At 35.1% G+C, this 15126-nt stretch overlaps 1 protein-coding gene across 1 annotated transcript; it reads right to left on the bottom strand.

Annotated features, from left to right (window-relative positions):
* Window positions 1–8112: 8112 nt before the first annotated feature.
* Window positions 8113–8898, bottom strand: LOC148880786 (uncharacterized). The gene has a single exon (XM_088962813.1). The coding sequence runs from the start codon at window positions 8656–8658 to the stop codon at window positions 8278–8280; it is 381 nt and encodes a 126-aa protein (XP_088818939.1). The 5' UTR covers window positions 8659–8898; the 3' UTR covers window positions 8113–8277.
* Window positions 8899–15126: the final 6228 nt, after the last annotated feature.

Raw genomic sequence — 15126 nt, 5'->3', positions numbered from 1 at the left:
CAATAAGATGAACAGTGTTAGCAATAAGAGAGAGAGAGAGAGAGAGAGAGATGTGGAGGAATACGAGGCAGAAGGGATTATCGCCACCTGTTCATGTATTGTGAAGTAGGGAAAGATGAATAATGTTTTTCTCCCAATAGTTATTACAAGGGTAGTATGGGGATTAAAAAATATTGCAACATGGATTTCAATGGAAAGCTAACGAAAGGGGGTCTTTGTCTTATGGTCATAGTATAGGGGCCTTTGTTGTAAAACAAAGTACAGGGGGGTCTTTGTCACAAACCCTATAGTACAAGGGGGTCTTTGTAATTTACCCTAAAACAAAGTAAAGGATTTACAAAATAAATTAAGCTTTGATTTAAAACGAGAAAAAATCTTGTGGGTTCAAAAGGTGCAAACCAATTTAATAACTTATGGTGATAGGAACACAAAATTCTTCCACCTCCAAACCATTAAGAGAGCTAGGAATAAGTGGTGAAAATTAAAAGTGCAAATGGTAATTGGATTAAAGGCCAAAATGAGATCCAAAAAGTTTTTTGTTGATGCTATCCGAATAACTTGGATCAATTGATGAAGTTAGTGGCAAACAAAATCACTAAGAAATAGAAAATTTCTCTGGAGTTAGAGGTTGTTGAGAAAGAAATAATGCATGTTCTCTTTCAAATGGCACCAAGAAAAGCTCTTGGACCTGATGACTATCCAAACTTCTTTTATCAAAAACATTGGAGAATCCTCAAGGATGACAATGTAACAACAATCCAAGATTTTTTTCAACTCTAAAAGCTTTTGTAGGGAGCTAAATGAAACTTATTTAACTCTAATCCCAAAAATAAAAAACCTAAAGGAAACAACGTACTTTAGAACCATTAGTTTATGCAATACTATCTGCAAAATCATGGTCACTAGATTAAAAATCATTCTAGAGAGTGTCATCATCAAAACCCAAAGTGCTTTTCTCTCGGGTAGAGCCATCACTGACAATATTCTTATAACTCATGAAATAATTCACCATATACAGCATACAAAAAGTAAAAAGGGTTTCATGGCTCTAAAATTGAACATGAACAAAGCTTATGATAGATTAGAACGGAATTTCTTGGGAGAAGTCCTTAGAAAAAGGTCTTTGGAAAAAATGGATCAAGTGAACTATGCAATGTGTAACCATTGTCCCCTACAAAGCGTTGGTCAATAGTTCCCTAGGAAGAGAATCTTCCCTTCTAGTGATTTTAGACAAAGAGATCTCTTTCGCCTTACTTGTTCCTTGTTTACGCCGATGTTCTTTCAGAGAGATTAAACCACCTTGTCCAAATTAACAATGGTGTTGGAATCAAAATTTGTTGTGGTAGCCCAATCATTTCCCACCTGTTCTTTGCAGAGGATAATTACATCTTATCAAGAGTCTCCCTTGGGGTTGGAGAGGAGCTCCTGAATGCTCTAAAGGACTATAAGAAGGTTTTTGGGCAAAAGGTAAATATCAATAAATCTAAAATTTTCTTCAGCAATAATAAGCACCATAAATTAGAAATGATTATAGAAAAAAGTTCGGGTTTCAAGTCGGTTCAATCCCCCAACAAATATTTACGATTACCTATGAATCTAGGTCAATTAAAAAATCATTTTCCAATACCTAATTAATAGAGTTGAGAGAAAAACTTCAAGTTAGAAGGGTTAGTATCTATCCCTTGCAGGAAAAGAAGTACTTATAAAAGCAGTTATTAATGTCATTTCTACTTATAATAAGTCTTGTTCCTTGTTACCAAAATCTTTATGCAATTACCTAGCCAAGAAACATAGATACTTTTGGTGGGGAGGTAATAAGGGAGATCATAAAATCAATTGGGTGAGCTAGGAAAAGGCTTGTAGAAGCAAAGTTGAGTGTGGCATAGGCTTCAGGAATCCTCACTCTTTCAATTTAGTTCTTTTATCAAAATTGGCCTAGAAAATTTATAAAAACCCCAAAAAATTGTGGTCTAAGTCGTCAAAGCTATATATATATATATATATATATATATATATATATATATAGAGAGAGAGAGAGAGAGAGAGAGAGAGAGAGAGAGAGAAGTTCTTTTACAAGGGATGAGATGGTCAGTTAATAGTTAAAACCTAGTTAATATTAATTTGGGGTGACCTTGGATTCCTAACACATACACACACACACACACACACACACACACACACACACATATATATATATATATATATATATATATATATATATCAAAAACAAGAATTTCCTTAAGGATCCCTTATCTACCACAAGATCTTAGAGATGGAAAAGTGTTCTTGTTGAAAGAGAAGTTCTTCTACAAGGGATGAGATGGTCAGTAAATAGTGAAAACTTAGTTAATATTTGGGATGACCTTGGATTCCTAACATAAAGGGTTTCAAACCCATGGGCCCAAAACCAAGGTCAAGTCGCCCTTCTAAAATGGTGTATCTCATAAACATAAGGGATAGAAGTTGGAATCTAGAAAGTATTAATTCTCTTTTTATCCCTAAGATAGCCCATTAATTCATAAAATTGTCCTAGCTCAGAACACCTCTAAAGATATCTTAACTTGAGACCCTGGTCCAAAAGTTCCTTTTTTCCATTAAATCAGTGCATTTTGTTGCCTAGAACAAAATTGTGAGATGTAATTCCCTTGCATTGCCTACACTTTTTTCCTATTAAGATGTTTATTTGGAGATGTTGTAATTCTTTGGCAATGAATGAAAATCTAGTTTTAAAAAGCATTAGAACTAAGGCTTTTTGTAAAATCTATTCTTTGTTAAAAGAATCTATTTTGCATGCTTTGGTTACTTGTGAGAAGGTTAGGCTTATTTGGTTTATAGGCCCCTATGGGCTCAAAACTGACATGGTAGATAAAAATCAAAATTTCAATGACAAAAGTAAAATGTAAATTTAAAATCAACCCAAAAACGAGTTGTTTTCCTATTTAGTAGAAAGTCAACAATTCAACCTTTTAGGTTAAATGTGTAAACCCTTAATGTCATAGCTAATTAATAATAAAAATTAAAAATGATGAAAACAAACAAAAGTATAAAAAATTACAAAAAAAAAATGGTAGAAGACACTTGGGCACATCTCTAATACTGTATATTTATCATATTAAACAAAAATAAGTATGATAAATAAGAATAAAATTATAAAAAAAATTGAAAATATTTTATTTACTATCATCATCATCATTATAAAAAAAATATCATGTTTAAAACACGTGCACACTCACTAGTGTTTGATATGTGTCAATATGTACATAATTAGGCCAGTCTCTAATTGAAACAGGTCAGGTTGAATTCGGACTACCTAAAGTCTTAACCCAAACCCATCTCTACAAAAAAGGCCAAATCTTTAAGCCCAGACCAGTCCATGAAACAAAAATTCAAGCCTAATCCATCCAACGTGACTTGGCCTGATCCCTGAGGCTAAAAGGTGCAAAGTACAATTCTCCCAAAAAAAAAGCAAGAAATGCAAAGCTCAAATCTCAACCCAGCAAGAAAAGCGACAACCCGGTGAAGAGCTCAATATGTAATTTAATCATTCATGGAAAATTGAATACTTTTATTCAATGTCGTCCCCCTCTACCCAATCAACAATCTTCTTTCTGATCATTAATTATTTATCCTCCATTCATTGATGATCATTACATTAATGTACACTTCTCATCCAATAGTTCTAACTCTGCTCCACGTTATGACTCCAACACACTAGAGGACTTCTATATATGCAAGCAAACCGAGACCAACGTCACCCATCAATGACCCACGACAATACAGTCTTCCATGTGCTTGCTTTGAGATCCGACCACAAAATAAATCGTAAAAGTAAAATTTATGGCCTCAGCATATTGTGGGCCGAAATGCCGAATATGTGTTGGATTGAACAATCAACTCTTAGTTCAGGGCTAGCTCATATTACTTTGATGCCAAGGTCCATTTTTTGCGCCCAATGTAGTGGATGTTGCTTTGTCTAAAGGGTGGTTCACTTCCAGCCCAATGAGGCCCATATGAGAGGTTGTGATGGTAAAAAAACCTTATTTTTTTTTAACGTCTAATTTCATTCATAAATGCTCAAAATTATAAGGCTTGTAGAACAAATAATGGCAAGAAAAATGAAGGAGAACAACATCAAAAATATAGGCACGTTGTTTATTATCATAATTCTTATTAAAAAATTATAATGCTGAAAAAAAAATTGTCTGCTTAAAAACAAGATACATGTGGTACATAAAACTCTCTTATCAAAAAAATGGAATATAAAAATAATAAGACACTATTGAAATCTTTCAACATTCAATAAGGAGTCACTTAATGCTGAAAAATGAGAACCCTATTTCTAAATTGATTATTTTCAGCATTCAGCTCCTATTTCAACCTTTATCTTGTTGGGGGCCTTACAACAAGTTGGGGTGAGCATTGTTCGGTTAAAACCGAACCGAATTTTTCAATTTTGATTTGCTTAGTTCGGTTTTTTTGGTTTTTAGTTTTTTTTATTCAATTAATTCGGTTTTAAAAATTTTTGGTTTCGATTTCGATTTTCAGGATTAGAAATTTGGCTAACCGAATTAATAAAAATTTATTATATACATAATATAATATATATTCTTAATATGTAAAACATAATATATTATAATATTAATATATATTATATACATTAACCTATATATATATTATAATATACATAAACATATTAATATATAATATATAATATGTATTAGTATAATATTAACAAAATTTGCTTTTAACCGGAATAACCAAAAAAATCAGTTTTGGTTTTGGTTTGGTTTTATATTTTATAAAGTTTGGTTTTTTAAAATCTGATTTATTTGGTTCAATTTATAACCGAATACTCACCCCTGACAACAACCACCCTTAGGATAAAATTATAAGGTATTTGAAATAGCAACCACAAGAAATCTAATAGCAGTAAAAATGATGAAATCCAAGTAAAACCAAGCGCCACAAAGAACACAAAAAAATTACGTGGTTCTACCTAACAAGTAGAGGTGGATTCAAGCCAAGCCGAGCTGAATACTTGGTTATTCAAGCTCAACTTGCTGAAACTGTGTTAGGATCGAGCTCGAACTCGATTCATGCTAGAGATTTGAGCTCGAGCTCGGCTAGGTTCAAAGCTCGCAAGTTCGAGCTTGGTTGCAAGCCAAATTGTTTTCTAAAAAAATAAAAAGTACATATAAAAATATTTTTTATTTTACATACAAAAAATTAATAATTATAAAAACCATTTATTATTATACATAAAAAATATACATATAAATAATGTTTTATTTTAGATACAAAAATATAAGAATTACAAAATTATTTACCATTATACATAAAAAATAAAAATATTATAAAAAATATTTATTATATATTTATATATTTATATGTATATGTATGTATGTATGTATATAACAAAAAATTATTTATTTATTTTACTAGGCTCACGAGCCTCGCGAATCGAGCTTCACTAGGCTCGAGCTCGACTCGATTAGCAAACAAGCCTATATATCAGGCTTGAACTCAGTTCGAAGCTCGGCTTGTGGCCACCCCTACTACCTACGTCCACAAAAGAGATGAAACATGTTCTTTGCTATGAAAGAAAACTGAGAAACAATACAAGTACTTTGTGGCTTTTAGCCCAAACCAACCCTTGACCCTTGTACACCCGTTCTCCCTTTCCACTCAACATGAAGAACAAAAACAAAAGAAAAACCCACTCTCACACGAAAAACACTTTATATTTTTCTCTCACACCTTCTCAAAAAAAAAAAAAAAAAAAAAAAACTTAACCCTACATACAAAAGAAAATGTAAAACCTTTTTAATCTAAAGAGATACCACACCAACCATTAGATTAAAACTAATCCAGTGGTTGCAAAATAAGATACAATCCCAACATATCAAATCACACAAATTAAATTTTGTCTCAAAAACCATTTTATTATTTAATATATAGGCATTTAGCATGTATTTCGACACAATCTTTTGAGCTTCAATAAGATAAGTCCAATTTTTTTGTCTTTTTCCATTTTGGCCATGTTCGCTTTTTGGTAAATTACTTACCAGGCAAATGCAACTAGGTAAGTTTTTCTTAGGAAACACTCACCTAGGTAAGTGCATTTACCCATGTTCTTTTATTTCTCATGTAAATAAGGCAATAACCGTTTTAGCCATAAAAATCCATTATTAAAAGGGGCATTTTTGTCTCATTCAAGTGTTGGCAAGTTTCCCCCTAGATGGGAAAGTTATTTACCCACCTAGGAGATGGGTAAGTGATACCCAAGAAAATAAACTTTCCCTAATCCCCACATAAATCTGAAAAAAGAATATGGGATATTTCCCCTCTCTCAAAATTTGAAAAAAAACAACATCCCCTTAGTAGTATTAGAAAGCCAAGAAGATGAGAAAAAAAATGCAACCCCCCCTAAAAATTTGAAATTACTGAAGTTTTTGGTCTTTCTGCACAGTCTTCTAAGCGTTGACAAGCTTGGAAGACCAATTATCAGTCTTTCCATTTGGCAATACAAGCTAATAAAAACACTCGCCCGAAAAAGACTCAAAAAGACTAAAACCACGAGAAACTTGAATGAGGCTTTTCTTTTCACATGATAAATAACCTTTTAATGCATTTTTAAAAACTTGGTAGTCTGAAATATTTGTCAAAACGCTTTTGATCTTCAGAAGCAAAATCCTAAAAGCTCAGTGCATCTTTTGGGCAACTGAACTGTGCCTCTCTACTCACAAAGACTTGACAAACATTTATAGTCCCTTTTTTTCACATCCAATCTTAGTAGAGTCCCACCAAGCAAACAATGAAATGAAGCAGAAAACTTTCAGAGTGTTTGGTTCTATTTACATTTATTTAGTAATCATTTTGTACTTGTGTGATTGCAAAACCAAGAAACTCTATAATGAAGTTTCCTGAAATGGGAGAGGCATCTGACGGGATGCCTTTGTAGCACTATCAATAAAAGTTTATTCAATAAACACAAATGGAACCAAACATATTAAGTATTAAATACATAACATATGGGATTGGGTATGGTGAGCATATAGCTAGGCAACCAAAGTATTCCTTTACTTGCCTTGCTAAATAATTAATAAACTTGAAGGGAATTCTTCTTCACATAACAATTGTATATAGAAAATCCCTATACCATCTATAGGTTTTAATTGACCTTGAAACAAACTCACGGGCACCACAAGCAAAATTAAAACCAACAACTACTTACCGACTTAGAGAACACACTATGTCAATTCAATTACTATATATGGCCATAACAAGGCAGGCATCTCCATTCTTCAGACTGAAATAAGCATCCTTAATTATACACGTTAGAAGGAGCAATAATTAATAGAGAATTCAATTTCAATTGGGAAAAAGAGACCCTGAGAATGAATATGCCTTCTTTACCACCAAAAGAAATGCCAAGCGGTAGACAGTCAAATTGGAATTCCTTGTAGGAGCCTCCCTTAACCACTTTAGCACCAATCTTACTTTATCAGTAAATTAATTCTGATCATGGAATAAAAGGAGTCTCTTTCTTTTTGGAACGAGAACAACCAGTTAATCAGGTTCAGGAAGTGGGGGCAATCTTACTTTATAAATGCAGTACGTCAATTATATTGCTTCTTGAATTTCTTTATTAATTACTTCAGCTAGCTCCTGGCTTTTAGAAAGATAGCATGGGCTCGACCATGCCTGGTTTTTAGAAAGGATCGGGTTAAATTCACCACTATTTTCCAACTGGGTGGATGGCTCGGGTTAGGCATGGTAAGACCCAGAATTAATTAGGTTTATGCCTAATTAACCCGAGCCAGAATTAAACCACCCTACCTAACTCATTGACTCACTCACAGCTCTATTTTAATTAAACTGCCAATTCATCATGGGTGATGGGTGTCCAAATTGTATTCACACGTGAATGCACCTAACACCTGTAATATGATACATCAATTTTCATTTATTGAAAGAACGAATCCTCCATCCACCCACCCAAGAAGAGAGAGAGATTTTTATGGAAACAAAGATCAAAGATCAAAGAAAGAGTACTCTTAATTAGTCCTAAATTAGTATATAGATAAAAAAAAAATGAAAGAAAAAGAAAAGTGGGAAGAACTAGTTAGCATTATTGATAAATATACTATATTCTTGCAATCTCTGGAAGGAGAAAGATAAACGGGTCCTTAATCAAAAGGACTTACGTATTTATAGAAAAGAAAAAAAGAACAGAAGAAAAGGCACCTCTTCTTTTAATTTTGCAGCTAAATCTCTCTAAGTATCTTGACTATAGAAGTCTATAATCTCTTTAAGATTCAGCTGAAAAAGAGAAGAACAATCATTGTACAACAACCACAGCATGTGTTCGAACAAAATCGCATCCACATCGACGAAAATCACCCGTTTCTCTTCATTCGCGTCGAATTTCCTCTTCTTCCTCTCCTTCCTCTTCGTTTCGAACAATAACCGAAATGGGTCTTCCTCTAACACAAATGGGTCCACCAAGAACTCCTTCTTCTCCTTCCCAGCAACCACAGTCACCAGATTCGTCCTTGAATTCTCACCGTCTTCATTCGACAAAGTCCGGTACCCAAGTCTTGACGACGAGAACGACCATCGTCGCCATAACGCCACCGGAAGAACTAAGCAATCCATATGGAACGAAGTTCAGGAGATGATGATCATCAGCTGGTGAACTCAACGACTTCCAAAGCTTATATAAATCTCTCTGTTGAGGGGTTTTCTGTTCTCTTTCACCCAATTGGATTGCTTGTATGGAGACCATGAAAATGAAGTTATATCCGATGTAATCCGCTCCCAACGGCTCACGATATCAGTTTATATAACTTTATATATATTGTCCCTCTGCCTCTGGTTTCCTTGAAAAAGAGCCGTTGGAGTGAGGAAGAATCTCTTGCCTCTTGGTGGTAGAAAATGGAGCGCCTGACTGCCGACTTGAAACCACATGCGACACAAGCATCACCGTCTCACATAGTCCATTGATCACTACCATCCATCGCTTTGACTCTTATCACTGATTATCCTTTGTCCTTTCTGGACCCCACAAGACAACAGTGCGGTGTGTAGCTGGCTTCTTCAAATACCGCAATTTCTACGGCCACGCGTTAGTGGATTTTGACGCCTTGGTGACGTCGCCTCTCGCCACGTTGCTGGTTCTCGACTACTTCCTCTCGTTGCGCGCGTCGACGTGGGCTCCCGGTGTCACCTCCCTGATATCCAAGTCTTAACAAAAAAATCATTTTCCAACATTACCCATTTCGTAGGAAGTAAGTAGCCCAAGATCAAATATGTCCTTCACAATTTCCGTTAGGGGCATTGGTGTCACTAAGCCTGTTGGTAGGTCAATTTTGGTATTGGCCGTTGGATGTAGTAACAAAGCAAGATATCGACATCTTTTACGTAAGAATACTAAAATAGAGAGGGGTTGCAAATAAAATTGGATTTAGAGTTCAAAAAGTATATCAGACCCATTTAATGAATTAAACTAAAAATAATGAAATGCTGTGTTTCAAAAGTGGCTGAACTCAATAACTTATTATTTAGTTTTTTAGAGAATAAAATATTTAAGAACATCGTAATTAACTCGATTTCAGTTCAAACAGCTCCCATCTGATTATTGGAGATCAGATCGGTTGTCCGCAGCACCTCCCAATTGTGCATTGAAAATATTTTTTGATGGGAGATGTTCCCAATGTATGGTGAAATGTACATGTAGGGCAATTGTAAGGTGTTCTATGTGGAACAGCGTCAATGTAATCTCTAATTCCTGACTTTCTAAGGTGGGCCTCTTATAAATAATTTATAAATTAATAGTATGCAAGTGAAAGGATAAAATTAATTTGATATCATTAAATCAAATTTAAATTTTATAAGATATAACAAAATCAAAGCAAATATTCAGTTTAAGAAAACTAAATCAACCGTTCACTTTATAGTACAGAAAACCAGAGCAAATGTCCACTTTATAATAATATGATGAAAATTCCTGAGAGCCTAAAGTTTCTATCAAACAGTCATCTTTGTATGATTTATCACAAGCGCTTTAAAACATCTGAAATTTAGCTGAATCTTTAACTCAACCCACCCAAACCGGCCCCGAAAATAACACCAACTTTAGTAATAAATGCAATGGCGTCGCTTTCAAATTTGAATTCAGACAAATGAAAATGGCTAACTTTTTAAGCCTATAAAACGTTACAAATAATGCCGATGAGTCCGGCTTGTTTAGAGGTATCTGCAAACCTGGACCGACCTATTGGACCAAAACCTGGCCCTCACCCACCTGACCGTGGCTGTATAGCTCATGAGTCATGATCATGAATACAACTTAGGGGAAATCGGATTCGGTTCTCATAAGACGTGTTTGCATCATTAGTACAGTTACTTACAGCCTTACAGTAGTCTTTCATTGAGAACATCTCTTTATGAAAAAAAGTAAATAAGTATAAAAATATTCCCTACTCATGCTAACAGTATAAACATGGTCTTGTGAACACTAAAGCAGATCTCGACTTGGGGGTAGTATTGGGACAAGGTATTGGGAGGCACCAGTGCTGTCAGGTTTGGACGAGGCAGGATTTCCGCCGAACAGTCGAACTAGTATTAGTGTACCTAGTTAGCTTCCACTTCTTATGGTTTTTATTTTATGGGTTAAACAATTGAACCACTAATTAATCCAACTTCTGGCCTGGTCCGGTTCTATTATTGGCTACCTTCATGCGTACTCAATAGTACGTTTTTGCATGGTTCTGATTGTATTGATATGTAGTTGGTGGAAATCTCATTGATTATGAACATAAACATAGAGAAGAGGAAGGCTCGGAGAACCATGGGCTTGGATTATAGTCCATAAGAAAGGATTGGGCAATCATTTTCACTTCACATGAATCACATTTAATTTTGACATTTATGCTATGTTTGGTACAAAATTGTTGTTTCTGCCTCCAATCTTTTGTGTTACTCCAAGCGTGTGAAGCCTAATCATTTTAGCTGAGCTGACTCTCATATGTAATGTAATATCATATCTCTCATCAATTTGTATTGATTAATTCAAAACGTTTGAATTAGAAACAGGTATGATATCAAATACAACCTTATTTATGAACATGTGGCAAGTTAGGCTTTCTATATTAGAATTATGAACCATATAATGTTGGGATGTCATGATTATTAGGCACTTTCTATGATGCTGGATCAACATGACAATGTTAATTACCTCTTCCATGACACTGGATGATAGTTGATAATATTTTAGGTATCATGCAATCTTTTATTTACGGGTACCTCAAGATTAGTGGTGGCAATTGGGTGGTTTGGGTTGAGTTTCAACCCAACCAATTTAACCCGCCAATCCGTTAATGACCCAATTATATAAAATTAAATGGATTGGGTTCAACCCAAACCCGCTTTAACCCAATCCAATCCACCCAAACCCATTAATCTTATATTTATGAATACAAAAAAAAAAAAAAAAAAAAAACAACTAACTCTTTTTTAATAAATAAGTTAGTCATAGCTTAGTGGTAATAGTAATTGCTATTTATACAAATGGTGAAGGTTCAAATCACATCACATGCATGTTATTTTTATACAAGCAGCAAAGCCATTTAACCATGTTCGAGTTTCGGATTTGATGAACAACATAGGTTTAAACCGGTCAAACGAACTTGAACTATCTAATTGGATTGTCTTCGAGGTAATCACATCAAGTTCAAGAGTGGTTGAACCGTTTAGATCTGGATCAATGCAGTTGGACTAGACCCCGCCCTAACTAGTTCAGTCCGGTCAGACAAAACCCGACTCGACCGGTTCAGTCATATGGTGGATTGACTTGGGTCAGCTCATATCAAGTTTGTGCACGAGTTTGGGGCCGAACCAATTGGCCCGAAGCAAGTCGAAAGAAGTAAATCAGACTAGGCCGTATTCGGGTTGGGTTGCACGGATATGAACCAAGTTGGATGATCCAAACTGAGCAAAGAAAGCAAGGCGATTTAGGGTTCAGACCCCCACCCAGTCTGACCCGTTTCGGTTTCAAGTCGACTCGGGTCGAGCCAGGCTATGTGAATAGTGGTTGGACTAGACGACCCAAACCGGGCAAAGCAAGCAATACCAAGCCATCACGTCCGAGGTCTATTTCGAATTCGGGTCGAACTTGACCGTTATATGTTGGATCGGGTCATACCACGTTGAACTGGTCCAGACTTGGGTCAAATTGCTTTGGATTTATGTTGGGTGAGGTGTGTTGATTCAAGACAAAACTAAATTTAGTCAATAATTAATAGAAAATTAATGCATTAATTATAAATTATTTAATTCAAATGAAAGAAAAAAAAAGGCTAAGGAATTAATACTAATGCCTGTAATGGTTAACCCAATGGTTATCTACAACCCAACCCATTTAAATGGGCGGGTTGGGTGACAGGTTGATCAAACAACCCGCCAAGTAAATGGGCAAGTTGGGTGGGTTAGATGCTGGGTGGGTTGGGTGAAAAATTGCTACCCCTATTCAGGATATCAAAAAAACTTGTGACCAATAAACTAGTACCACAAAAGTGGTAATCAATTATCAATTATCAATCATGAGACATTAGGTGGAATTTATCGAATTTTACAAGGGTTAGAAAGCAAATTAAAAGCTAGCTTGGAAAGGAAAAGGAATAATATCTTAATTTCTACACATGATAAAAGAGTTTGGCTTCACTAAATATTATTTATGTTGGATTTTAATCTCATTAGAGATTAAACCCAATGGGGTTTGATTGGCCAATTACATTAAAAATTACACCTGTACACATGTTTTGAAAAATAGCTTTTCTCTTACTAAAATCAGCTTTAACTTGTCTCACATTGAAAAATTACAAGACTTGTTTTGGTTTTTTTTAATAGGACCTTATTTACACTCCTTAGATACAAAGAGGAAAGTATGGAGGCTTGCTACCAAGAAATACGTGCGCATGCTTTAGAGATGCACTTTGCTCACACTTTGCGTAGCTCGAGAATGGCGACTTTGGCTTTTGGTGCGAGGCTAACCATTGATGTGATCAACGACCATGATTTGTGTGATCAAAAGGCTTCTTCAAAGTTAACAGTCATTAACTGTTAATTACTTTTTAAAAGTCACAACTTTTGAAATTGTGATTGTTCAAGGAGCCTTTTCTGAACCAGCACCTTCCTCTACTCCATGACTCTTCAGAATTTATTTAACGAGCGTGAATCAAGCATTTGCACACACAATTTCAAAAATCACTTTGTCTCTCTTTCAGTTTGGTCTGCTACTGTCTCACAGAAGGTTTCTTCAGAGACTCTTCAACTTTGTTGATTGCATATTCTCGCCCAAGGCTCTGATGTATCCTGCGAATGGATTTGCCTATAACCCAACAACAAACTCAGTTTCACTGGGTGGGGGAAAATAGCGTTCTAAAGATAGTATCTACGAACACGCCTTAGTGCTTCTCCTCCAAGTTCCGGTGACCCCATTTCCCAACAATTTATTTTGATAAATAAAGCGGGAATAAGGAAAAGATATAGGGTTCAACTATGATATGGGAAAGATATGATATCTGAAAACTTCTAACCAATCAATTGGAATTATAAATGTGATAGCCAGTTAGATGTTATTTATCAGGATTCATGGGTGGGCTTTGATTGGTCAAAACTCTTTCTATACCATGTATTTCACACATCATAGATTTTCCAAAAAAAAAGGAGAAAAGAAAGCTAACACACCTCAACGCAAGGAAACGGATGGACTTAATAGGCACAACATAAATAAGCATGTTAAATGAGCACTTGATAAGTATTTTGACAAGTATCAAAAGTGGGTTTTAATCTTTTCCAAAGGTAGGTTGAGGGCATTTTAAGGGACAGGTGTAAAAAAAAATTCCAAGTACTTATTCAAATGTAGTTACAACGTTGTACCTACCAGATCCGAACCGGAAGGAAACTACCAAACCAAAATGTTCTTGTTGTATGTTGTGTCTTGTCTTTTCTATAATGCCTTTTAATTTTGTTAATTATTGATCATCAAACTAATGGATTATTTTTCTTTTATTTGACTAATTCAAGAGGTGCTTTATTCATGGATGCTTCCAACAATTTGGTTTGAACTAAGGGTCTGTTTGGTTTGCAATCAGAATTGGAATCAAAATCCTCTGGAATCGGAATCAGAATGATCCATTCCCATATTCTGTTTGGTTCAGACAGGAATGGGAATGGGAATTAAAATCATCAGGAATGGGATTTCATTCCCAAGGGAGGGATAGGAAATGGCCATTCTCTCAAATGGGGGAATGCCATTCCAGCAGGAATGGGAATGGGATTCCGATTTTGCCCAAGCAAATAGTTAGAATCGGAATAGCCCATTCTAATTCCGATTCTAGATCCCTATTCCTGCAAACCAAATGGACCCTAAGATCATTTATGTCCAAATCATCATTAATACATACATCATATTATATCTATAATATGAAAAAATAGTTAATAATTTATGCATTTTGTTATTATTACTATGACATAATAAGCTTCGCAAGGGCATAAATAAAAGGGTAAATGATAAAGACCCCTTATACTATGAGGTCAGTGACAAAGTTCCAACTTTAGCCATTAGACAAAGACCCTTGGCTATTAAGTCGGATGACAGAAATGGCAACTCGTGTAGAATGAAAGATATTATTCTTTCTTTCCCATATATATTTTCCTTTACAATGAATGAATATATATATATATATATATAGTCTTATTCCATCTTTCCTTGTCCTATACAAATTACTCCTATGATAAGGATTATTATCCCTTGGCTTAAGTGACCATTAACTCCGGATAGGAATTGTCTCTTGAATTCAGGAATATCCTCCTAGTTTGACAGCTCACACCAATACTCCCCCTCATGTTGGTGCATACAAATCTTGGATGCCCAACTTGCCAAGTGAGCTATAGAAGTTTTTACTGGATACAACTTTTGTAAGTATTTCCATCAGCTGGTCTTTAGACTTGACAAAAGGAAATCGAATGATTTTGTCTTTGATATTTTGTTTGATGAAATGTCAGTCCACCTCCATGTGCTTTGTTCGACCATGTTGAACGGGATTCTGAGAGATATCTATG

Source organism: Nelumbo lutea, chromosome 1 (assembly GCF_056320005.1).
Source record: "Nelumbo lutea isolate HS-2025 chromosome 1, American lotus-T2T, whole genome shotgun sequence".
NCBI classification, from domain to species: domain Eukaryota; kingdom Viridiplantae; phylum Streptophyta; class Magnoliopsida; order Proteales; family Nelumbonaceae; genus Nelumbo; species Nelumbo lutea.
The sequence above is the reverse complement of the archived record's forward strand: the minus strand, read 5'-3'. Positions and strand labels throughout refer to the sequence as shown.

What these genes read in the sequence shown, in the direction of transcription:
- LOC148880786 (XM_088962813.1), bottom strand. Translation starts at nt 8,658, where the DNA reads ATGGATTGCTTAGTTCTTCCGGTGGCGTTATGGCGACGATGGTCGTTC.